The following is a 26,429-nucleotide window of genomic DNA, read 5'->3' on the forward strand; positions in this document are numbered from 1 at the left end:
CAGCCAATTAATCATGAAGTGTGTATATTTGCAGTAATAAGTAATAATAATTATGTACGGAAGAACATCATCTATCAAAACATATGTGTGAGCAAAATTTCATAGGGATTGGAAGTGATTTCAAATTTGTTTCCTTCTCAAATCAGAATATTTTTTCTCAATTTCGAAAAACCTAGCAAAATCGAATAATTTAAATCACAGGGGGATTAACCACTGTTTAATAAAAATTGGTTCCAATCCAAAAAAAAATACTTGTTTAAACCTTTAATTCATATTATGTTTCTTTCTTTATTTATGTTTATACAACCATGTAGTACTTTTGTAATTGTTGCCTTGTTCGTGTAAAATAATAATAACAAATCTATTCTGCTGGTATTCAGTCACTGTTCTACCAAGATGCATATACTCAGTAGTACTGTCTGCAATGCGATATAGAATGTACGTACATCATAATTGCGTGTGGCCCAAATCGAGTAAGAAAACGGAGAAAAATACTTTCAAAAAAGCGCTTTCATACTTAAAATATAATTTTCTCTAAATTACTGCTGGGAGTCATAAAAATGATTTATAAAACCCAACAGTCAGCAATACTATACACCGCACACATGCACTAACAGCAAAAACAATGTGCCAAAACGCAGCTGTACGAATAAAACAGAGAAAGTGAGCAATAGAATGGTAGTAAGAAAGCTGAGATGGATAAAGCATAGAGATGGTGTAACATACTTTTTGGCTAAAGAAAGAGAAAAAAGTGGTCGACAATTGTTTATGTTCATTGTTAGCTGTTGGACATGCTCCTGTTTATGGGATATATCCAATGTAAAATGATGAAAACGAAAGAAAACCAAATAATAATCTAAAACTAAAAGCTTTCTCGTTTCATTTGATGTTCCCCATTTTTGCCAGGCAGTCGCTGGATTCTCATTGCTTTTGCTTCATATTTATCTCTGTCCATCTCGTGGTTTGACCTGAAAAATGAATGCGCTCACCGAAATGATGAAGATGATAAACATAAGAGAGCAACGAACCAGAATGAATTTTTCATGTGCTTGTCATGCGAACAACATTATGCTGATTCATAAAAGGTTCGCTTCAAATGATTGCAATTACTTTGAAAGAAAAAGCCATTTTTAATTTTTTTTTTAGTTCTTTTCATCACTGGAAGTATGTTTAGTTGGAATTATATCCATAAAAACTAACTTAATGAGCTACAAATTTCAGTGTAACTGTCACACTGTTACAACTATTCTGGAAGTTTTTTTTTCAAATTTTATATTTTTCTTAAAATTCATTGATATTGCTAAAAAAAATGTGCGAGAAAGTGACATTTAATTTTCATAAAAGCTTTTTTTCGTACAAAAAACCAAATAAGAAGTTCATCAACTGTTTTTCTGTCTGCTTTTTATTTATTACTTTGTTCCATTTTAACAATCTGCAATTATATGATGTAATCGAAATTAGAGCTTGAGAACCGAGTGAAATAAATGCACGAAAAAAACGGATATTGTCGAATTACATAATCAACATTATCATCGTTAAAATAAATGTTTCGCGCTAAAAACGAATGTTTGTTTATATTTCGGCAGCATTTGCATTCTACAAATTTAGAGCACACGGCGGGCACCATCAGCCGGCTCTACAACATAGAAACTGGCTGTGCGTCCATTTGTGCCATTTGCAGTATAAATCGTTTTGATGTGCGTTATCACATTATTTATATCATTTTTGCGAAGCAATGTAATTGTGCAGCCGCCAAATCCACCGCCGGTCATTCGTGTCCCTAACACACTAGAACAACTAATTGCCGCTTCAACTAGTATGTCAAGCTCATTGCACGATACTTCGAAATCATCTCGCAGTGATTTATGCGATTCATACATTAATCGACCCATCTGAAAATATCGAATACTAAATCAATTTCGTGAAATTGGAATGAAATAAGCGGTTTCAGTCACAAACGATATTCATTGATGAATGATTTGATTTATGATATAAATAAATTTTCATTTCATAAAATTGAGCCAATAAATAGCAAAATTAACATCGATATTAAATTCCAAGCCAATATTTACGAGATTTGATATTGGATCATGTTTTCAAATCTTGGAACAAGAATTTATCGAATTTATTGCAAATGATTTTCGGGCATTGGTATTGATTTTTTGCTATTTATGATAAACATTTTAAAATGAAAAATATCACTACTTTACGAACCTCTTTGAACTCTTGTTTCCGTAATGCATCAGCAGCTTCACGTGTTCGTTGAATTTCCGTTATAACATGACGTGCTCGTTTGATCAAGACTCCATCGGTTCCCTTCAAAGCTAAAAAAGGGAGAAATTGTGCATTTTTCAACGTTTTTATTTTTCAAATCGAAACAAAAATAATTCAAATTAAATTCTCATTGATTTTCATTTCGGAATAGTATGAAACAAATCGAATGTTTGCTACAATAGACACATCGAATAAAATGTCAGAAACAGAAATCGCGTTTCGCTGGCATAATAATCAAATTGTTCGTTTGAAGGGAATTATTGAAAATCTGCAATTGGTTCGCTCAACAAAACCATTAGCTGGATGTCAAATAAATTGAAATGTGATTTGTGAGCGATGCAATCGAATTATTTGATGTTAATTTGGCATAAACCAATGTATGTAATCTGAATCTGATTACTAATCACGCGACGGTCTAAAACTGAATTTAAATCACTAATTGCAACTAACACCATACCTTGCACAAGCACATACACAGACAATTGAGCATTAATGCCACGTACACAATATATAGGTGTGTCGGTGGGCATGGATTAAATTTAAGCTGAGCTCAAACATATGAATCATAATTTGTGACGCTAATTTGAGCATACATGCTTATTTGCTTTAATTAGCGTGTCTAATTGAAAATATGCCATTGGGCTCGCCCGTCAAATTGTGGATTTTATTTTAAGTGTAATCCGTGCCGACGGTCAATCGAATGAACTCAAACGTTTTATTTTTTATCTGGTCATCCTCAACACTAATTTATATCGCGAACTAACTCAATTGAATGTGATTGACAGCATTTTGGAAATGATTCCTGTGCGAAATAAAAGTGAATTTAAGTGAAACTTGACTCGAAGACTATCGACTCGACAAAAATTCGCGGTTCAGTCAAACGGTTATCACTGCACGTATTCAATGAATACTTATTCAATTAAAATGTTCTTTAAATGACTACATTCGAAAATTGTTTCCAAACATTCATGAATCGGAACTCATGAATAACGAATTAAAACACAATTCACCATGCCACATCTAAGTTGCGTAGAATAACAAATGAAAATTAGTATTTAATGGGGGAAAAAACGTTCGAATTAAATGCAATACGTACATTACAAATTAAATTCAATTTTGGATGGTTTACAGAATAAAATTACAAATGGTAGTATGTATCGATAGGTGCACGTATCAACAATATGCATGAATGAAATTGAAGGCGGTAAAAGTGTGGATAAGTGTGTGTGTGTGTGGCTTGTATTGAATTTGATCAGCAAAAAACAGAATGAGATTCTCATTGCTTTTACATGCAAAAACATATGCTGCATGGCACATCAAACAAAGTGACCATAAGCATCGACAGAATATTAAATTCGATAATACATGGCGAACGGAATTTAGTGCAACGATTCAAATTAAACGGAACAAATTTGGTTAAATGGATGAATAAATAAATGGCTTGTTTTGCATTTATCATTTTGAAATGAAAATATTGCGATATGAATTTGTGTATGGTGATCTGGTGTGTGGTTTATGTTTTGTTAATTTTTGTTTGAAAATAATTCGTACAATATTCATTTAATATACCAGTTTATTCATACTTTGTTGATAGGATTTTGATTGGCGCTAGATGCTCATCAATAATTGAATTTATGGGTTGTTCTAATGTATACATACGTCGAATGCAAATAATATGTAATTTCTATTCGGTAGTCTGCTCTCTCCATGATCTCATTAAATCGATCGGATGAAAATTAATCTAAAAGCATTCTAATGGTTTTTGTTTTTTTTTTACGTATGGTGGGTGACCGCTTAAAATTATTCGGTGTGCAACCGCTCTATTTTCATTGTTACGTATGCAAATGTGGTAAATTGTTTTTCATCTCAATTGAATATTTATTGATTATTTATTTGAATTACCATGCAAAATTGTTCGTTTAACTGCATACACTTTTCAACAAACAATACGATTGTTGAGCATTTATTTTAAATAAATTTATGAATTTTCGATTGCTTATGAGTAAGTGTTAATTCGACAAATGACTTCAAATTTAACTAAATTAACATCATTTTTGTATTTGAATACAATGTACGCGCAATTTTTCAACCAGTTTCGTACTCGAAAGGAATCCAACTCTTTACAAATGATTGAATACACTTAATAGTGTTTTGGTAATTATTTGTTGCGTGAGCAAAATTCTAAAGCAATTCACTCCGCATATTCGATATACGCCATTTGAAAAAAGGGCGAATTTCAATTCACCGAATGAAACTCATTTGGAATATTAAAGATTCATCATTTTAGAATGTTTCCTTCCTCTTGTCGTGCACAACAGTCACTATATAGAACCGCGCAATGAAGGAAACAGTCGTTAGTTTTGCGGTACTCTAAATGCGTGAACGTAAAATCGTTTGGTAAAAGGCGAAGGATGTTGTGCAAGAGGTGTACTCTTCAAAAATGTTCCGGTTTCATTATATCTGTTTAGCAAATGCAAAGTAAGCGGAAAAAGTCTGACGAGCCCCTTCCCCAAGCTTTGAACAACAACTGTGGACAAATAATCACACGAACTAAGGATAAAAATTAATGCGCATGGAGTGAAGCTCAAGGTATCTGTAAGTTGAATAAAACGTTTGAAATCGGAATGTGAATTGTTTACAGATTCCCGTGGAGAATTCGAGTGATTTTTCCAGACGAAAAAAAGTAGCTGAATAATCTGTTAATTTGAAACCATGGTGAATTTTTGATTTCATTGTTTTCCACGGAACCCCACATTCAAGCAACGTATCTTTTTGCGTAGTTTGAATTGTTGTTGCTGGTGTCCGTTTGTAAATGAAGAGAATCGGATATGAAAAATGCACACTTTTCAATCCCATAAATTTACAAAAATATTCGTAATTGGTCTAATTGTTCGGAGACCGTCACCGTGAAATGCGACATTTTACAAACATGAAAACCGCGATTACTATGCATTATAAATGATTCTGTTGTCAGAGAGATAGAAAAAGAGAAGGTATTATGACAATATGCAACAAAAAAAAATCCACATAAATAAGCATGAAGCTTAAGGATTTATGTTTTAATCTTGCCATTGAATTTATTATTCAGTAAGCTAAAGTGCTTGGAAAATGATTTTCTTCGTGCATTAACACAAAAGTGTAAGTTTTTTGTTTTTAAATGAAACAATTTTACATTTATTGTCAAACGACACATGGACTATTCTGGCGCAACGCGCGCTTAGATATGAACATTGATGCAAAAATAAAACATGAGCATTTTAATATGTTTTCAAAGAAAATTGTACAGTTCATTCACTGGAAAACACTATACTAGCTGTAAAATTTTAACTACTCCCGGCCATTATACGGAAATGAAAGCCATCAAATATTTGACTCTCTGGTATTTAACGTGACACAATTTAACAGAAATGGCAACAATCCCAAACCAACTCACCATTATAATCTGAAATTGACTTTCTCCAGTGAGTGTGGTCGGTTCGTAGAAAAGTGGCAATTCTATTCATAAAATCGCTTATTTCTTTGTTCTTTACGTGATAATGTTTTGTTGCACTTTCCAGCAAATTGAGTGCTGTGTAAAGTAGCAAACGGTTTGTGTGAAAATGCTTGAGAATTTTGTTTTGGTATGGTCATGTATACAATTTAATGTTAATGTAAGCGCATCACATCAAAGTGTAGTCACATCAAATATTTTTGTACTCACTTTGTTTGTGTTAGTCATTTACTTCAAATCGTTCAAAAGTTTACATAGAAAAGCATGCAAGTTTGCGTGTTACGGGAAAATAGACACTATTTGATTCTATCTTTTCAAAGTGTCTGACTCATCAAACTCTTGTACACTCTCATGACTAATTCACGTATGAAGTCTGGCTATAACTAAATTTTGTTTCCATAGTCGTCCGATGGATATCAAGAGAATGTCTTGGCCATGCAAAATGCTGACGAAATTTTTCAATGTGTTTAATCCAATATGATGATATGCCAAAGCCTTTCGAAACATCGTCATTCTTATAGTTTTAATCTGAAAATTCACATCGCGGTAGAATTCTTTTGAAAGATATTTCGACATCGAAAGAATTATTTTGAATGAGTGCAGCAGTGTTTATTCTCATTTTTGTTCGTTTCGTACGAAATGTATAAAAAAGCGCGCACATTAAGAATGAGTTTTCATTCCTTTCATTGCTAATTTGTAGCAGATTATAAATATAAAACACATACAAATACATAATCTTGAGTTTATCAAAAGCAGTGAAAAAGGATTTATCGTGTCATCAATTAAGCAATTTGCTGAAACTGAATTAAAGTCTCATTTCTCGTCAATTAATTTGTGTCTTATCTAAATTAGACAAAATCCGTAATTTACATCATATGAAATGCCGGCGAATATGGAACCGCATTCTCTCCGTTATACATTCAATTTACTCCTTTTGAATGAGAGTTTGTTTTTGTTTTCATTTTTCGGGAACGGGATTTACTGGTGCAAACACACACACACACATGCTCGTACACATTCATTTTTGTGATGCCATGTAATGCAACGAATGTGGCATACACATAAGACTTTCTTTTTTGTTTTTGTTTATATTTCGTACTTACCATCTAAGCTTTTAATAGTTGCATCTTTGTAACTGTTTAAACGCATGAGTTCAAGCGCTTCTGCACATTGTTTTCGTCTTGTTGGATATTCACTGTGCGATAGCTCATGGCGTACGTTTGAATTGCAGATTAAAACGGCCAAATCATCTCCCAACTCAAAGGGTATCTGGATCGTGTCCAATGTTCTGCGATTGTACAATATCAAATTGAGAATCGCAATCAACAAAAATATAAGCGAATGAATGAATTTTGAGGTTTTCGAGTTTGCAATGTTTATTCAATACGTGGCAAAAGTCATTTAAAAAGCAAAACAAGAAATGGCGTATACTTACTGGCAATCGATAAGCAATGCATGGTCGCGTTTTCCCATTACCGAAATCAATTGATCCATTATGCCGCAGGGCATGCCGGCAAATTCGTGTTCAGCTTTTTGGCACAATAGCGCCTGTTGTTTTTGCCTGTGTGCATTTAATGAAAAAGTTAATAAAATTCAAAACGACACCAGCAACAAGTAATTAAGGATTGCAGACACGACTATAACCTTCATTAAATTGAAATGTACGATAGTTTCGATAGCACAAAGGGACACATCGTACACGTTCGAAATGAAGTTGTGAAATATATATAGTTATTTTTTTTTCTTGAAAACTGGTAATAAAAAATGATTTATGAAACAACGAGTTTGGCTTTTGTCTACCGATGGTGAACTTTGATATACAATTTGGGGTCTGTTGAATGAGCCATTCAAATGAAATATTAGGTAAATAAATTCGAGTCGCCAGTTTCTATTATAGAAATGTGGTACAGTATTTTACTGGACAGAAATCGTTTTTGCTTATTTGATGGTCATTTTGATTTGCAGCAGAGCGTGTGGGTGTTTTATATTTGATGTCATAAATATTGAACTTACGTTAAGGATTTGATGTTGTCAGAGTTTTTATTACCATCGGCATCGGTTAAAGATTGAATGAACATTAATGTGGCCACTTCGAGTGCTGCGCTGCTTGATAGTCCGCCTAAATGAAAAAAAGCGACCGATAATAATAAAAAAAAACTAAAACAAACTTTTTTCTTACCCCCTATTGGAACATTTGTCATAATGACCGCATCGAATCCTGGCAATTGTTTACCAAAACATTTCAATACACCTTTTACATAGTTCGCCCATCTACAACAAAGAAAAAAAACAAAATGAAAACAATTTAAAAATACGTTGAATTTTGGAATTTCAAATAAAACTTGATCACACTAATTGTGAGTACTTTAATCGAATTTAGTACTAAACGTAATATCCTGTAATTTTAATTGAAATTATAGAGTATGGGCTAAATGAAAAATTGAACAGTCTTCGAAAATGACATTCGATGATGAATAAAACAATACAAAAACTCTTTGCTAATGAAACGCTAAGCTGATTTCAATTGAATAGTATCGTTCGTTCGGCATATTCGTATGGTTTATGAAACATTTATTTCAGTGAAAGGAGAAAATTTTCCAATACATTTGGAGACAGAGAATTTCTTCCAACTCCACTATAGATTTTTTGTTAACGTGCTTATTGTGGTTGTTGTATTATACTTTCTATTATTATCTTGGAAAAACATTCAATCCATTTTCATTCTTGTGACATTAATGAAACATATACAAATATATTGAAATCCATCTCGATTAATTGATATTCAGAGGCAGTTTGTGCCGAATTCTATGAATCGCCAAAAAGACAAATGTAAATCTTTGGAAATTAAATATAAAAATATACAGTATATGATATACTAGAAAGGTTTCAAAACATCAGTCTTCATTTTCGCCATGCAAAGTCGGAATATGTAATTTGTAAACCACATCAGGCAAACAAAACTTGTAAAATGATATTTTCTCAAGAAAACCCGAGAATAATAAACAACAAACTTATTGTGATATATAATTAAGTTGGAAAACTTACAAATTCTAATCAAACAATACAAATTCTAAGTTACGCCTGTTACAAATTTTTTGGATAAATAATACTTTGTTTATAGGCAAGTAGTATCTCAATTATATCTTTGTTTTTGATTTAGTATTGTTAAACTTTTGGTAATTATTTCATAAAGAAATGTTGAAGCTCATTTTTCAACACAACATTTCACATTTATATGGCTCATAGCAAATTTCTAATTAAAGAATTCTCAATGGAATCGACACATTAAAAGCTTCGTCACACTATTTGTTCGCATTGTACTGGATCTAATTCGAAAAATACGAATAACCACCATATATATTTATAAAATGAAGTAATAATTAATATGATGAAACTTATATGCAAATAACATATGTGCCAAAGTCATCATTTTTGCGTTAGAGAAGTGACACACAATCACATATTTGGATTAAAATTCTCAATGAGACTTTCACAACAATTTCTTTCAATTCATAAATAATATCCCAATTCATGCAAGTAAACTCCTTTTTAAATCAACTTTCACGAAAATTTGTTTTTGCAAAAAGAGAGGCGGATTTTTGTTTTAGAAAAAAATCGTGTCATAAAAAATACAGTTTGGTTTATTCGTTCGTAAATTCGATTTAGATTAAAGTGCGTTCTTCTGCTATGCGATTTTTTATCGCAAGAAATGAAATCGTGCGTTTTTGTCAAATACCAAAACTCTTGGGTCGGTCCGAGTAATATTAAAAAAAGGGTTGTTTTGAGAGACTCAAGCTAAAAAGAAGTAATTCGGAAATGAACAAAACAGGCACGATTCGAGAATCTCTTATTTTCTTAAACAAGTGTATATTCTTGGAACCTGAAGGTAAAGGAGTTTAAAAGCAACATCGAAACCAATTCAAATGGTAATTAAAGCCTTTTGAAATTCATGTGACTCTGTTGCACACCTATTTTGGTTTATCACAAATACTTTCTGCATTTCATTTAGACAAAATATGGTCTTGATTATAATCCAAATTAAAAGCAGATTCATTCGGTTTTCACGTTTATTCGATGCCAAACTTCATGCATTTCACTAATTAAATGCTTTGTTGTTTTTACACTATGTCACTTCTACAAAGTGACTTCGACTCAATACAACGAATTTCATTTATGCTGACAAACACATAGAGCAACTTGAATGTGATCAATGTGCCCAGAATCAAATCAAAACTGCAAACAAAAATCTCCATTGAATCAATTGAACAACAATGTTTTTATAGCCATGTCTTTTAACAGATTTGAACCAACATTGAACCAGCATCCAATGTACGTGATGAAAAAGACTCAACCAAATTACACAGACAATGACATTGTGCGAAAGTTTTTTAATGTTTCTACCTTTTGATATTGGTAACTCAATCTGTAAATTCATTTCCAATTCCTTTCTGTGTGTTGTTTTGCATTCTTTGAAGTGGTCACTGTATTTCACACATGAGTACCTTTCTGTTTTGTAAATCAAGGCACAAACAGCGTCATTGTACAATGAGTTTCATTTGCAACGAATATATCGGATATGTCATGATGAATTTGAAAAAAAAAACGCACACCCTTTTTCCTAAGTACACAAAAGTCTAATTGTACAGTTCTAATGAGTAAGCGAACCATCAAATCGGTTCATTGTATTTTCCGTCTGATGAATGATCTCAATTGAAAGTGCCATGAATGAATTAGAGGGTAACCCATATTCAACTTTTCCGAATTAAATCAACTTATAGAGTGACAACCGAATGTTGATCAGACTTTTACTGAATCAAAACCATGTTTTACCTTTTATCAGATGATAGAAATGGTTACGTTCGAATTTTGACAAAAACCAAAGTCAATCTGTGTCACTGGAAAAGTTTGTGACTAAATCTCGGAGTACTATTTCGTTGTACATGTGCTAAGAATGCCATAAAACACAGTTGTTTAAAATAGATCCGTATTCTTCGCAAATCTTTACAATTAAACCCATGAATACACTTGCATTCGGATGATAATTAAATGAAATTACTTTTGGGTCGATGCTGAGATTCAGTGAATGAATATACATTGTTTTAAATAATACTGACGTCAATGTGGTAAACTCTTTGGGAAAAAAAGTCGTTCTTTGTCGAGCGTTGAAGTTTTCTGCAGGAAACAAATGCCATTGTATTTCACGTTTGATTTTGTTTGCGGTTTGAGACAGTTTGTAAACTTGTTAGATACCATTGTTTTGACCATGAATACACATTCTTTCAATTGTACATTTCACTTTTTTCTTCGTCACTTGTTTGTTTGTTAGTCATGTTTCTTATGTCTATTTTTTTCCCTCAAAATAACGTTTAAATTTGAAGAAAAAAGGGACATTATTACCAATAGACGTTCAACACTTGAAATTTAAGTATTTTCTTGGGCTTTTGATGTTGTTGTCTTTGCTTGAGTACCAAACGAACTGTTACAATCGAAAGTTTAAAAGTTCAAGAATTCAAAATATTTGAATTTACGTATTGATAAATAGCAATTTTTTCGTTTCTTGATGTTTTCAATTCTAATTGCAAAATAAATATAGAACCAGAAAAAGCCCAACAATTTCAGTTTCTTTTATCGTCGTGAATGGAATGTTGGCATTAATATTAATTGCTGTTTGAACTAATTATAAAATTCCAATGTGTAGAATCGTTGAGAATTTTCTTGTATTTTTTCATTGTTCAAATACGCAAATACTTTCATCATGGAAAGCCAAATTCTTTCGAAAGAACTTAATTCTGAAACAATTGTAAAGGTTTTTGATGGAAGGTAAAAAAATATTTTCCGAAAAATTTCAAACCATCCGAATGATTAGACCCTTTTTCAAATTCTGACATCTAAAATTCACCGCCAATCTTTGGATTGTAAACGTTCTTCGTTAGCACAATTTACATTGTTCATTGTGACGAAGTGTGAATGTTCACACTCGAAAACTTCAGCACTTTTTTTTGTGTTACGAAGAAACAAACATAAAAATGAGAGAAAAGAGAAACGAGCTAGGAAATGAGTGGAAAAAAAGATGTCACATCTTGAAATTATTATGCAACGTTTTGCAGATTAATGAAAAGCGTATGTCGTGTAAATATCTGCTATTTTGAAAAAGTTCAAGTTGCTCAGCCGACGATAATCGTCGGCTCATCTGGATCAGCACATTTTCGTTGCTGATGCGATATATTTAATATATATTTAGATAGACATACTTGTAATTATGCACTGATCAGTAAACCTTGGCGTTTTGCGTGTTCAATGTTCATGCCTCCCCTGAATTGGGAATAATGCTCTACGCCGTAAACGAATGGAAATAATGGATTGCAGTCTTCGGCAAAGTTGTAGCTGACAATGAGACAAACAACTTTTGTCAACGTACCAACCCTACTGAATCCTCGTGGAGAGAGGGTAAAAATGCTCCCAACGGATAACCTCAAGTTGTCAAAGCGATTTTAATCCCTTAAAGGGCAAAATATGTTCCTTGCCCCAAATATGAAGTTGAAGAAAAATGCTTCAATTTGATTTTTGGCCCCTCTACCGTTTCCATAAAAAAAAAATTGAAAATTGGAGTGTCACATATTCCAAGGTTTACTGGTGGGTTTACTGGTGAGTAATGTACGTTGTGTTTGACGTAAGCCTGCATGCATGGCACTTTTTTCGCTAATGTCTGATGAAAAATGCTATGCTTTTGGTTCATTGCACTTTTTGTTGTTGATTTTACTCTCTTACTCCATCACTCTCTCTGTGTGTCTCCTTTTTCATATGTCTGCCTCTTGCTTCCTTTTGCAAACTTCTCAACATACAACCTACATATACATTTTGCTAAAACTTCCGGTCTCGGAAATTTTATCTGCTTTTCTGTGCCAAAAGACTGAACTCATGCATATTTCTACCCATTAGAAATTCCCTCAGACCTTTTGCATTCCTGTCATTTTACGATATACATATAAGTGGTGTTGAGTGTACGGAGAACATCTCTCGTCTGTTGAGAGCGCAACCGGAACCTATTATTAAATTAGATAACACAAGGTGGGTAAACCACAATAGCCACAGTTCAAATATGTATAACCGAAACCGCGCATTATATGTGTATATATATGTGTAAGTGTATCCAACAAAGCAATGGCATTGCAATGGAGAAGTAGGAGTTTAATATGGAACACACAGATTACGAGAAATTTTGCGACAAAGCAGTTCACCTGTAAATGTCACACAATGGAAAATGTTGGTCGTTCGTTCATTTTTTCGAATATCCATTCAAAAGTTTTGCAACAACTTTGTTTGAGGTTCTCTTCGGTTTTTTTGTTTTCATTATCTTGCTTAGTGTGTCCACTTCGTTCAGATTTTATTGGTCAGTTCACAAAATGTGTTTTTCTGTAAACGTTCATGAAGTTCAACTATGTGGTCATCCTAACAAATTGCTCAAGCGAAATACAGGTAATTTTTTTGAGCGAAAATCTCTCAAAAATACTATAATACGTTTTATAAAGAGCGTCATTGTGATTAACGGAAAGTGGGAGCAATGTAAACATGTTGAAAGTGGGAACAAACGCACACATCGAATTAATAATTCAGTCATTAAATTCAATATGATCCAAAAGAGAGCACACCATCAATTCGTCACATCTCATCAAACGTTCGAGTTTCGATTTATAATCTCAATTCAATTTAAGCCCCGAAGGAAATCAGTTTAAAATAAATATGAATGCTACGTTGACAAAGCTTTCAGAAAGAGGGGTTGGAAGTGTGTTAGATGTTGTCACCAAAAGTCCGGTGCGATAAACAAGTTTGATAAATATGTGTGTGTACGAGAGCCGGGTGACGTGATTTAAGTGTATTTTGCAGCGACAAAATTAAGTATGGGAATGAAATATATGTGAATCGACAATGATGAATGTGAGATGATGCAGAATGTTTCGCAAAGATATTTAGACAATGCATGACGGTGAAGAGATAGGAGAAGAAGGATGAACATCAAATATAGTATGTAAAATGAACTTAAAAATGGCCATCACAATTCACAAATAAAAAGGAAAAGACACGAATGAATAAATCTCTCTCTCTCTCTCTCCTTCAAAACTTTGGAAATGTTCAAAAGATAAGTGCGATAGAGCGCATCACATCATCAATGTCGAATTCTCCTTTCCAGTCACGTACATGGTATACTCGGTAAAAATGACAACAGCAACGACAACAACGACATACCAAGCTACATCTGAAACGAAACGCATTCACAAATGGAACGCTGCCACTTGCCCTTTCTGTTTATATCAATTTTTAATGTAGGCAAGACACCGTAAAAATATATACAATCTATTAGATTTGTACGGATTTTCCATACATTTTTTTTCACTTCGACTTTTTCTCGACGGTTTTCTCTTGCTGTACATTTTCTTTGCCACTATCACAGCTACATTATCATAAGACATTTCTTTCCGTTTTAGTTCGTGAGATTCGTTTTCTTTTCGATTTATCGCAAAACATTTCCCATTTGGATAAATTTCGATGTCGGTTTACCAGACGATACGTGCTTCATCATTTCAGTTTTATATTCTATCGATAAAACTGGACAATGTCGCGTGAAAGAGCACCCCCAGCGACGTATTACAATCATTTTCATTCGCCAAACATTCCATGCGACAAACAATTTTATAATCGTTTGATGGATCAAAATGGAGCCAAGAAAATAAATTAGCGGCTTTTTGGTGTGCACAACACCCATTTCGAAATGGCAAAATGGTTTCAAACTATTTTAATTTAGATGTATATGATGGCCACCATTGAATTGTCCATGTTAACATTAGTCGTTCCAGTTATTATTTGCGAATCGTTTTGTAACGAGAAAATTGCACATCAACCAACTATTAACGCAGCTATAAAATTGAACGCTTTAACGGTTGCTAAAAGTCTTTCGCATATATTCAGCCAAAATAAATTATATATTTAACCGTCTCTCGCTCACATGCTTGCTGTGTCTCCTTCGGTGTCTGTCTGTTTCTCACACATGTACATAATATGTGCTCGTACGTTTTATGTGACTTTTGGGCGTTAGCTTAATAACACTTTTGGTCGAATGGATCATGTGCGCGAACATTTTTCGACTTGATTAAAATTAATATGTTTCGTATTATGCGCTTGTGTCCATCGGGAATAATTTATATGTGCATAAATTGTGGCCCAATGTGTGTCGGACCAAATTCGCCCCAAAAGTGTATGCGATATCTGTGTTAATTATTACGTGCAACCATGTCATTTTCGGCTTTTTTTTTGGGGTCAAAAAGAGTGAGCAAAAGAGACATAGATAGAGATAAGCACTTGGCGTTGAATAGGTTGGCCAAAAGTTTTGTGAAAAATTGGCTCATTCAAAACCGCTTTTCGAACCACAAAAGTTTTCCACAACATAAATTACATTTTATAATTAATCTTTCAGAAGGCATTTTGAGCTGGCGCACACAGCATCGCCCTTTGAATGAATAACAAAAAAAAATCACTTTTTGCTGGTCTGATTTTAATCGAGAAAACAATCCACACAAGGCGTTTATAATTTTTAATAGAATATAAATCAGATTTAAATTACAAAATCAATTTTATTTTTGGTCGTCACACGCATGACTTCATTGGGAAAGTAAATTGGTTGTTACAAAAAGGCGCGTTACTGCATCAATTCTCTGTCATAGGCTCTATGTCACAGCTGATGAGGTAAAACATAAACCGCAATTTTACTTCGGTTCATTTTCAAATGAACAGCTATTGTAATCAAAATAAGTTTAAAACATAAAGTTGAATTTTGGTTAAACATTGACAGGGAAAAAAAGTTGGATAGTAAAAACAGTTCTTTTTTTCTTCAAAAGTTGAACAGTAAATGAATTGTGCTTGTTTACATTCTCCTTATCTTGCACCATAATTTGAATGTCAAAAAGCGATATAAAACTCATTCTTTCATGCAGTTCAACAAAATGCCAAAAACTCTAGACAAGAACAAGTAAGCAAACAAACAAATAACAACATACTGCATTACACATTTATAGAGCAATAATATGTGCTATTTTTATTATAGCAGCATCAAGTAAAAAGCAGTGTTTTGTTTGGGCATGTGCGCAAACCGAAAAATGGTTATTACGACAGCAATTCGGCTGGTTTTTTAAGAGGGTAGTTTTTTTTTCGTCTTATTTTTAGAAGATTTGTGCCCACCGGTGGTTGTGGTTGGTGATGGCAACATCAGCAACAAAACAAAACTTTGCTATTTGGCATGAAGAACAAGAAAAGTGTTTCATGAACTCGAAAGTCATTTTTCTCTTTCTCTCTCTCTTTCTTAGTGTGCATGAGATGAGCACAAACAAAAAGACCTGACACAATAAATAATGGACCGTTGTTGACTATTGTTTCATTTTCTGTCCAATCTATTTTGTGCGTTGCCTACAGTTTCTTTTTTCTTTCTTGATAAAAACTGAATTTAAAATTGCATCTTCTGGTAAGCAAACAATATCCTTCATTGTACATGTACACTCCTTGTTGCTTCTTGTTCTTTTGCTGCATTTTATGTGGTTGTGGTTTCTTTTTTTCTGCATTGCATTTTGCTAAACTTTGTGCAATTTTATCGAATTGATCCACTTGCAATATATATTTAATGGTTGCTCGGGTGCCGGTCTGTTCTTCTACTTTTTTTTCTGTCTCAATAGAGGAGTTTTGATTTTATTTACAACAGTGAATTAAATAAAGAACGATTATGTATTTGTACGCTTTTTGTGCCTTTGTTGTCTTTTGTTCTCATAACTTGGGCCAACTAGATTTACTCTTTGAAAAATACTTTAGCATAAAAATGCGATCGATTCCTTTTTTTCTTACACGTGAGATTTGTTTTTTTTTTCTTGCAAAACTTTGTAAGCAATTTGTTTGCTATGATAATGTAACATCAATCGTATAATTCGTTTTGCTTTCGTTTGTATGTATGAACAGATTTATTGAGTACTTTCATTTTGGTTTCATAATGTAGGTAACAAATTTGCAGTGGTTTCCTTTCGTCGATTGTAAAGCGCAATCGGTTTGGCTTGTTTATTTTGCACTCATAAATATTTTTATTGTAACCATGAAGTGGCGTCTAGAGTAAAACACTTCGTCAAGTGATAAAGATTGAAGTGCTTTTCAAAATGATTCGTTTGAAATAAACAAAAGGGAAACAGGCATAATAATTTTTGAACCATGTGTGGCTTTGTGTGAAAATTAATTAAATTTTTGTTCAAAAATTCAAAGTTAAAAAAACAAATGAACATTTTCATTGGTGTTCAATGAAGACGGTTCATATGCTACAAGAATATTATAGCCTATAATTCATAGGAACATGCCAAGATCGAACGTCAAACTATTCAATTCACCATTTTAAAACAGCGATTTTTCATATGAATCGATTTCATTAGTTGAGTTTAATGTAATTTTCTCATAATGATTTTCATCGACAGCGAAAGAGAGATAGCGACATAGAGAAATAGAAATAGGGAGAGGGAGAGGGAGAGGGAGAGAGAAAGAGAAAGTGCTGTGCAATTCTGCAATAATGCAGCATGTTCTCTGAATAATAGAGATTCGAACATGGATTTTTAACATCTCACTCCGTATACGTGCTATAGCACAATCCACCGTCAACACTACCATCATCAATGGTTGAAAGTAGTAATGAAACATGGATTGTAATGTTGCAATTAAAACTAATTAAAAATATTTCCAAGAGCGAGAAAGAAAGGGAGGGGGTGAAAGAGGGACAGCGAGAATATTGAAAAAGAAAAAAACTTACTTTGGTACTCCGACCGTTAAACTGTTCAAATCAATGGAAATATTTGTTGGTTGATCGGCACCGTTGCAGCAGGTAACAATATTTGCCGTGGATTTCGTTTTGTTGCGCTTTCCCACAATAATCGTAACCATTGGAAGTGCCTTTTTCAAATGGAAACGATTGAAATTCTATCTCAAAGTAGTACATGCTAAAAATGTTCTGGTTCGAAGTAGTACAACTACAGAGCCATTAGACAATTTTCAGTTGGTTGTTACAGCACACTTGCTTGATATTTGAGTAAAATTTATGGATGAATAAAATGATTGGTGCGCTGAGCTAATGGTGCCCTTGTTGAATGTAACTCATTTATATGCTGAATTTTTGCGAATATTTTGTGGAAAAAATGTCATCACTATATGTGCACGGAATATAAAATAAGAACTTTGCAAATTGAATTGGATATGACATCCATCTGAAGTGCTCTTCTGAAGTGCACGCAGTTCCCATTGTTTTTCTTTCGTATCAACGTTTGCACACAAGCACTAAATATTTATCAAGTCTAACAGTCTAGAAGAATATATATAAAAAAAAGCAAAACTACCACGAAGTGACAAAATTTGTGTGCAGTTTAGCGAATAACCACATCGACAGCACATTCGTTTGGTGTGGTGCTTTTTGTGTGCAGTCTTTCTTTTAAGTTTTTGCGTGGTAAAACTTTCCCATGTAATTTAATCCGGTGTGATGAGAGTTAGACAAGAGTAAATGAAAATTGGATATATCATTACAGTGCGAGCGTGTTGTTCATTTTCGCAAAAGCATAAAATCATGTATATACATCGCCAATAAGTGACATCGATTATCAGCATCATGAAAAAGCGCGATCTCGGGTACAGTTTCTCTTATAGAGGCGACACAGAAACTTTTCTCGTATACATTGTTGCATTTGTATTGAATGTAACAGTAAACACGTCCACAAACAAACTTGAAAATAGAAAAATAAAAGAATTGCGTCGAGTAAGTGTGTAGAGAGTTTTTGAAAGAGTATAGCATACGTAGAGTATAAGTTAGCAACAAGCAAAAGCGTCGTCATTTCAAAAGAAAGAACTTTCAACGAACCAAAACATTGAGTGACATGAGACAAGTGTATTTGAGTGCATGTAAGTCTTACCATTGGCAATACAAAACCGTCATTGTAATCAATGTGTTCACCAATACAATTGACTCTACCCGGAGCGCACGCGGCCACATCTGGTAGCGCATCGAATGTCTCACGAAAAGTTTTGATTGCATCTTGATAGATTGTGTCAAACGAAGGCACCGGATCCGTTAACATGACATCCGTTGATGTCGATTCAGTTTTCGAACAAGACATTTTGATATGTATATGCACTACGGTAATTGGATATAATTCTATTTGAGTTTTACGAACACTGTCGCTCTATGTCGCTTGTCTCCTGAACCGCTTTCACGATCAACAAATAAACTCCTGTAACGAATAGAAAATGCAATTAAAGTTTTGCGTCAGAATATTCCTTGTGCGAATAAAATTCATTGCATTTAGGCAAAAAGTGATGAAGAACAATTCTGATGTGAACAAATCCCAACATAGAACATAAGAAATCACATTTCATTCTCACTTCTCAAAATGGTACAATCCGAATATTCTCATTCGAATTTCTATTTCTTACACCGTTTTCATTTTTGATGATTCTATGATTTTTCTATTTTCCATTTTACCTCTTATTCTTTCTCTTTCATTCATTCATTCGCTCATTCGTTCAATCTTTCTCACTCTCTCTCGCTCTCTCTTATCTTCCTCTCGTTTGGGTGAATGTTTTTCAACAGAAATACCGAAATACCATTGACAGAGCGTACACATTTTGGCTTTAATACAGCAGAAGACTGACAATGTATGATTATCTCACATTTCGTTCACTTCGTTATCTTGTTAAAATGTTAAAGACTTCCAAAGTATGGTTTACAATTTCTCTTAAATATGCAATGGAACATTCTCAATGCGAGTGTATTATATAATAATATGTATAGTATGAGCGTGAGAATTTACTTTGTATCTAAATGTATGATTCCGGGGGTTTTGACCATTTCAAGACACATAATATCACATAATCTGCTGAAAAGAAAAACTTAAGCTCTACTGTTCGTTGAATGCATCAAATCTGGCATACAATCGAATTGTGTAATTTTTGTAATCCCAGTTTTGAGAGAGTGGCTAACATGAAATGTATTAGAATGTTCTAAAAATCAAAGAAAATTTAGTTGAAAGCCGATTTTACGGTGTTTTGCCGGATACAATTTTGTGCTCAGGTTAAAATGATTTCAAATAATTGGTTGAACTATCTAAAGCCGACCATTTTTCGATGGAAGGAACTGTCGGAAATGAAATAGATTTCATACAAACAACATCAACAAATGGATGTGTTCAAGTTTACCTAGTTAAATAACTTGAATTTTATTTGTTTCAAAGTTGAACGGATGGGACAATGGATGATAAACTGAATGCACTTTTGGACAAAATTGGCAACACACAAACGACCACAAAAATGAACTCATTCATGCAGTATCCATAAACTATGTTTCGAACAAATTCAAAACTCGGAAGGAAATGTGAAATATTCACAAACGATACACAACGCTATTTGGCAAAAGACACACTCGAACACACGTGCACGTGCATGCGTGAGACAAAACCAAAAAGAACCAATTATTTTCTATCAAAATTGCAGGTAGTTAATTTTAAGCTGCAATGAATCTAAAAACTTTTATGTTTTGTTGGTTGTCGCAATTCGCCCGTAAAATGTTTGGCGCTTCATTTGCCCGCAAAACTTTCGTAAAATTGTGAAAATTCGAGTTTGTAAAATTTCATCTGAATCCCAAGACCGACAACTCAAACAGTCGTTTGCATCTCTTCGGTTTTTTTTCTCCAACCCGTTTGCCAGGTACGAACAATTAGCTTTATCACGCTATGCTGCCGCTGTTGCCGTCACTGCCGCTACTGCATGAATGAAATGCGGTATGACTCTACTAAACAAATCGGCTAAATTTTGAAAGAGGTTAAAAGCGAAACATCAAAAGATAAAAGAGCAACTTCACAACTATTATGGAATGGATTTTTTTTCTCGTTCGTACTCTTTCGGTGCCCGAAATGAATTAAATAAAAGTTCGTGTCGTTATGGGTTTTGTCGGTAAAGGAAGAGATAGAGAGATATACCTAGTGTGTGTTTGCAGCTGGTATTTGTTATTTGAATAAAATGCAACCACTTTCTTTTTGTCGGATCTGCCATCGAGTCATCCAATTATTATAATTTTGTCGTACATTCTATCTCTCTCTCTCCATATAAATTATATTATTATAAAAAAAAAGCGCAAAAGTTTCGGTGATATTTTGTGAAACATTTCGTGATTTAAAGCCAATGCACATCTAGATCTAGTGGATAAATGATGTTTCATTTGTTTTATGATTGTACGAAAAGTGCATTTGATACATCTCAACAAACACTACAACAAATTCAAACAAACAAACTTTCAAGCGAATCCAAACGAAACATAGAAATTGCAGTGCTGTGCGCTGAGTGAGATCGAGCACTCATACTACGACTATTTTGTGTGAAACTATTTGTTGTCGGTATTCGTAGGTAACCAAATGCCAGAAAAGTTAGAAGTTAGAAACTAAAATTAGATATAGTGTGGAATTTGGATGTGTATACAACAGGTTCTCTTTCTCTCCTTCTTGGCTTGACAAATAGTTGAATCGCATAAAAACAAGTGTAAATTGAATCAACATAATTGCATTTGGAAAATAAATCTCTTTCACCGAAATTTTCATAAAATTCACAGCATTTTTGCGAATGCATGACAACAAGCTACGCACATCATATAGTCGATTAGAGTAAACTATGCAAAAAAAAAGTTTGAACGAGTCGACTCAATCATTTTAATTTTCACAAAAACTGGTCATGGTCTTGAGGTCATTTTAACGGAACTGTAAATATCACTCGAAACATTCACAACTACATGACATTCAAATAGGCACCAACACAAGAATGTTGATTTTCTCTCATCAGTCCATTTTCACAGCTCAAATGTTGTTAATTTGTTCTCCTGTTCCAATGGGAGGAAATGACACCAAGTTTTAAAATTGGCGCGCTGTTTAGTTTCGATTTGAGTTGTTAAATTACATTGACGTCCCCTTTGAAATTCGGGGCGCCACCGTTGGCTCAAAGAGACTTGAAGTCTTCACATCCTTCCATTGTCCTGTTCACTCAAAGCACACTTCCTTGTTTCTTCATTTCACAATTTAACATTTCCAATTTTAACATATATAATAAGCGGTACACACTCGAACGTGTTTACTTTATTGAGATTAAAAAAGTTTTATACAAAAAAGTTGCAAAACACACTCATATATATAAATAAAGTTTAAAAAAAAAACAATATTCGAAATGCTAAAATGCAATCGCAATCGCAAAAGCATCAACTGAAAATTGAGATGAATTATATCCGAGAGAGATGAAAACGAAGCGTGCGGAAATTATTATGCAAACGGCAAATCATGCTTAAGCACAAGGACTCAACGTATATATGTATAAATCAAAACGAATAGAGAGCACAACAACCACCAGAACCGATGTTGTAATATGCATAAAAAAGTCATCTGGAATACAAGTAAAACAAGACATTCACATAAAAAATCTAACAAACTCTTGTCAAGTGTTTTGTGCGAGCAATTACAACGAACGTGCACCATGAACGGAGCACGAGATAATTATGTCATTTCCTATAGCTCTGCTACTTTATGCACATAAACACACACACATACACATGCACATAAATCATGGCTGTAAATTATTTTCACTCAAAAATTTTCCCATGTTAATGACGAAAAATAAAACAACAGCCTACAATCTTAACAAAATTATACATTATTGTGCACTTAAGCCGTGTTTAAGCATCATTATACGAAAAATTCAATTGTAATTATCGCAGATGCTTTCTGAATGTCAGATTTACCGTTGGTAAGAACTTGCGCTCGCGTTATTACGACAGAACAATATTTTGATAGTTTTGACGTATGTCTACATCAATTGCAAAACCACATCCTGTTTACAGAAAGTTCCAAGATGAAACAAGCTAATGCAATTTACGATCAAGAAAATGTAGTTTACACAGATGTTATTTATTGCATTAACCGAGGAATGATTTGCTCATTTGATGTTTGCCGTCGGCAAAATTTTGTTCAAATTTCCGCATCTGATGTTAACTATAACATGACACTTTGTGATGAATGTTACTAATTTTAGGCTCCAAAAAGACACTCAATATGCAAAACGGTTCGCGGCAATTCGATTCAATCACTTTCAAATGGGTTTGTAGCGATTACTTGTGAATATGTCGTATGTCAATGTCATATGATGTAGATTAATTGAAATGCAAAATCTAACCAGAGCATTTAGCAGTTTTTTTTCCCCACACACTGATAAGATAACGCTTCTCTAAAACATTACGTGAATTAGCATTTTAATCTTTATTCGAAGCGATAAGATATGACGTAAATGAAATTTCATTTGGATGAAACCGATCGGGTCAAAGTTTCTCTATAAATTTTAAATTGATAGCGATTGTAATGGCATTAGAAGAGCCATTATAGGTGGTTATTGTCTTTTTGCGACCCGCTATAGTAACAAAGAAAATTCATATCATTTCGAGTTATGTCACATTTGATGCCACAAACATAGTGATAAAAACCACTTCAGTTATCAAAATTCACAGTCCCAAAACTCAGTAACATTCTTGGATTTGTGTCAACGATTGGTAATAAAGGGGTTGTATCGTTATCTTGAGTCGAACATTCAAATTTGCGCGATGATTTTCACTTTGGAATTTTGTTTTCTTCTTCACATTTCGACAATTTTGATTCAGCTGGGATTTGCAGCCACATCATTACACAACAAAAGGCACATATTTTGGAATTCGAAAAAATAGAAATGAGCCTCGTGTTTATATCACAAAAAATTTCGGCTTGGCCCAGGTGGATTACAATTGAACGACACATTGTGCAAATACAGAAAAATAAACACATAATAAAAATTTATCTGAAAATCTTCAAAATACCATATTTCGATCGAGAAACGACACTAAAGTTGATAACAAGTCATTTTGCGATAATGCAATGGTGTTTTTATTATCGTTTCCTTGCACATTCTCGCGAAAAATACGTTTTTATTTTCAATAAACAAAGACTTTTTTCAGCCAAATAAAAATAAACGGAGAAAAGACAAGGACATTTATAAAATGAGGTAGTAAACAATGGATGAAAATGTTGGTGTTAATACACATACATTTTTACATTTTTAAGCATTTTATAAAAGCAATACACATGGAAAATATAGACTTTGCTTCATTCAATTTAAAATAGATTTGTATTTTTATCCAATTGTGTTTTTTCTTCTCAATTTCGTTGTTCCAACGCCATCTATGGTTTCGATATTGAAACAAATTTGTGTGCATTTGATTGCGCTTATATTCAACCGAAAAGATCATAAAATATATAGAAATAACTTCGCCGGAGCAAACTCAATTAAAGTCTCTTTGAAATAAATATCGCCTGATTGTAACAATCGAACTCATAAAGCAATTTCAAAACACATTTTAAAAAATATTACGTATGATATTTCCAATTTATCTTCCAAAGTGTATGCCTTTCCAAGTTAAATGTGACGATATCACGGATGCATGAACAAAAGTTCTAAATACTTTAAAATCTATCGAAATTGGATTTGATGTCGTTAAAAAAAAATGCCAACAAAACGTACTTGTTTTGTTGCACCGGTCGAGTGCATCGTATTTGGTTTGCATTTAAAAAGTCGAAAAGTTCCCCATTGGCAAATGGCTTTGTTTTTAACTCTTCTTTATAATTGAATTATTTTTGCCACTCGATAAAAACTTATGGAAATGGCTTCGATAGTTTTTACGATGATAAAATGATGCGGTAAAATTGTCTGCAGTCGACATTCAATTAAATTTTTCCATATCTCCCATTCTCTCTCGCTATCACTACTTTTCTCTTTGTGTCAGTGTCTGTGCATTGTTTTTTTTCTACTTTGTTATTTCAAACTGAGCTGTATTTTTCCTATGTCAACTCGATTTGAAAGAGATCGCGCGTTTGAAAACGAAGAAGAAGAAGAAGTAGAAGAAGGAGTTAGGCGCCATTGGATGAATGACAATAACAAGTGGAAATTAGATGAACATTGGTTATGTCATTGGGTTGATATTGCATTTGACATGCAAACAAAGCTCTTTATTTTCATCGGAGAGGTGGTGGAGTATGTATCATCAACAGCAATTACCCTCTTTTTTTTAGACTTGTGCAAATGATTGCAGCATTAGCTAGCAAACGAAATACAAATGGAACTGTCTTTGATTCTTTTAAAACTATTTTCCAAATGGAGTGCATATAGATTGTGAAATCGAAAGAAAATGATCCATAATTGAAAATATTCGTTGTTGAAGTACATTCATGCTCAGACTTTCCGTTGATTGTGTGGGAGTATACGTTTTTGAAAAACCAATTTAATTTTATCGCTTGGAACTGCATTTTAATGGGAGACATACAAAGAGAGTATTGATAAAAATTAATTTCTTTGGACTGGATATCAGATAAAAACGATATCACAATAGATAGACGAAAGTTCCGCATCAAAGAGCAAAAATGATCTCTCCTATTGGAATAAAAAAAACCGTATACGATCTGGTCTATGCATCGATTATTCGATTTGTTGAGAACGAACAAAAAAATATATGTTAATTTAAAACGGCAATGCGCACAATCAAAAAATACAAAAAAAAAAAATCTCGATGCAGAATATTCAATGCAGTTTTTTTTTGTTTTGTCCACTCTGTCTGACAATTTAAATTCTACTACTCAAAAATTTATTCCAAATGAATGAATTTTTCCGCGTGATGTGTGAAGTTTTAATTAACAAAACTTAAAAAAAACGCAAAGAATTCGAATAGCTCAAGTAATTAAAAATCCAATTGCAACGAATAGTTTTCGTTTTCTTTTCTTCATACAAACGAGACGATATAAAAATGCCAATTTCACGCTGGAATACTGTGAAGACATGCAATTGTCTGTCTGGCATTCATTCGATCCGGAATACCATTTAATTGAATTTTTATTACTTTAAGGAGCACAGATGGAGTTTTGTATACGGTTTAATGGCCATTTCTTTTCTATTCGATTCACTGTCACTGTCATTCAGCACAGGAAGATCCAATTTCAAACTTCTTTTCATCACTTCACAGCAATGAAATTTACACCGAATCCAGAAACAATAATCATACCAAAAACAAATTTTCAGAAGGAGAAATGAAAGCAAAAATAAAATAAAATCACTCTTGTTAAACACTGACCGCACAATAAAAACACAAGCGAAATTGTTGAATTTTCGAAATTGAACCACAGCAATTAGTTTGTTTTTGTCTGCAAAACTGTTTAATATTGAGTTCACGTTTGACGTTTTGTTACGCTGACTGCAATTTATAAACTAATTCTTTTGTATTACGGTCGAAGTCTCATGTTTACTGATTTGCACTCATACGAAACGCCGATGATAAAGAATATAAAAGACCGGCAACATGTTGTCGTCTCTCTCCCGCGCTGATAAAATACACAGACGGTTTTGTGTATTGTTTATTATATTACAAATATTCTTTATAAATACATACAATACACGTAAAACTTCATGCCACATCTTACACTTGCCTCTTTATATAGACTTTGAGCTTGTTTTTTCTCGCTATACGACTTCATTTGTATTGTTCAGTTATGATTACAGCTGAAAA

The 26,429-nt window shown here is 33.4% G+C and overlaps 1 protein-coding gene across 3 annotated transcripts; it reads right to left on the reverse strand.

Moving 5' to 3' along the window:
- Positions 1-1,384: 1,384 nt before the first annotated feature.
- LOC116342946 (galactokinase-like) lies at positions 1,385-26,154 on the reverse strand. Of its 3 annotated transcripts, none has more exons than XM_031770772.1 (9): positions 25,998-26,154; positions 18,736-19,053; positions 17,589-17,728; positions 7,944-8,035; positions 7,778-7,883; positions 7,200-7,325; positions 6,868-7,052; positions 2,215-2,324; positions 1,385-1,892 (listed from the first exon to the last, which is right to left on the reverse strand). In XM_031770772.1, exons 2-9 carry the CDS (start codon positions 18,937-18,939, stop codon positions 1,605-1,607), a joined length of 1,251 nt encoding a protein of 416 aa, XP_031626632.1. In that variant the 5' UTR covers positions 18,940-19,053; positions 25,998-26,154; the 3' UTR covers positions 1,385-1,604. The 3 variants fall into 3 exon arrangements, with proteins under 3 accessions (XP_031626632.1, XP_031626633.1, XP_031626634.1); XM_031770773.1 differs by lacking the exon at positions 25,998-26,154 and adding an exon at positions 22,596-22,822; XM_031770774.1 differs by lacking the exon at positions 18,736-19,053 and having other exon boundaries at positions 25,998-26,153.
- Positions 26,155-26,429: the final 275 nt, after the last annotated feature.

This window comes from Contarinia nasturtii, unplaced genomic scaffold (assembly GCF_009176525.2).
Source record: "Contarinia nasturtii isolate CC-2019 unplaced genomic scaffold, AAFC_CNas_1.1 Cnas_scaffold_928, whole genome shotgun sequence".
Classification (NCBI taxonomy): Eukaryota; Metazoa; Arthropoda; class Insecta; order Diptera; family Cecidomyiidae; genus Contarinia; species Contarinia nasturtii.

Excerpts from the sequence above, each read along its gene's own strand:
- LOC116342946 (XM_031770772.1), bottom strand. The coding sequence starts at position 18,939 with ATGTCTTGTTCGAAAACTGAATCGACATCAACGGATGTCATGTTAACG. Across the intron at positions 17,729-18,735 it reads ACGGTTTTGTATTGCCAATG|GCACTTCCAATGGTTACGAT; the intron begins GTAAGACTTACA and ends CATTTGAAAAAG. Across the intron at positions 7,326-7,777 it reads GACAACATCAAATCCTTAAC|GCAAAAACAACAGGCGCTAT; the intron begins GTAAGTTCAATA and ends AAATGCACACAG.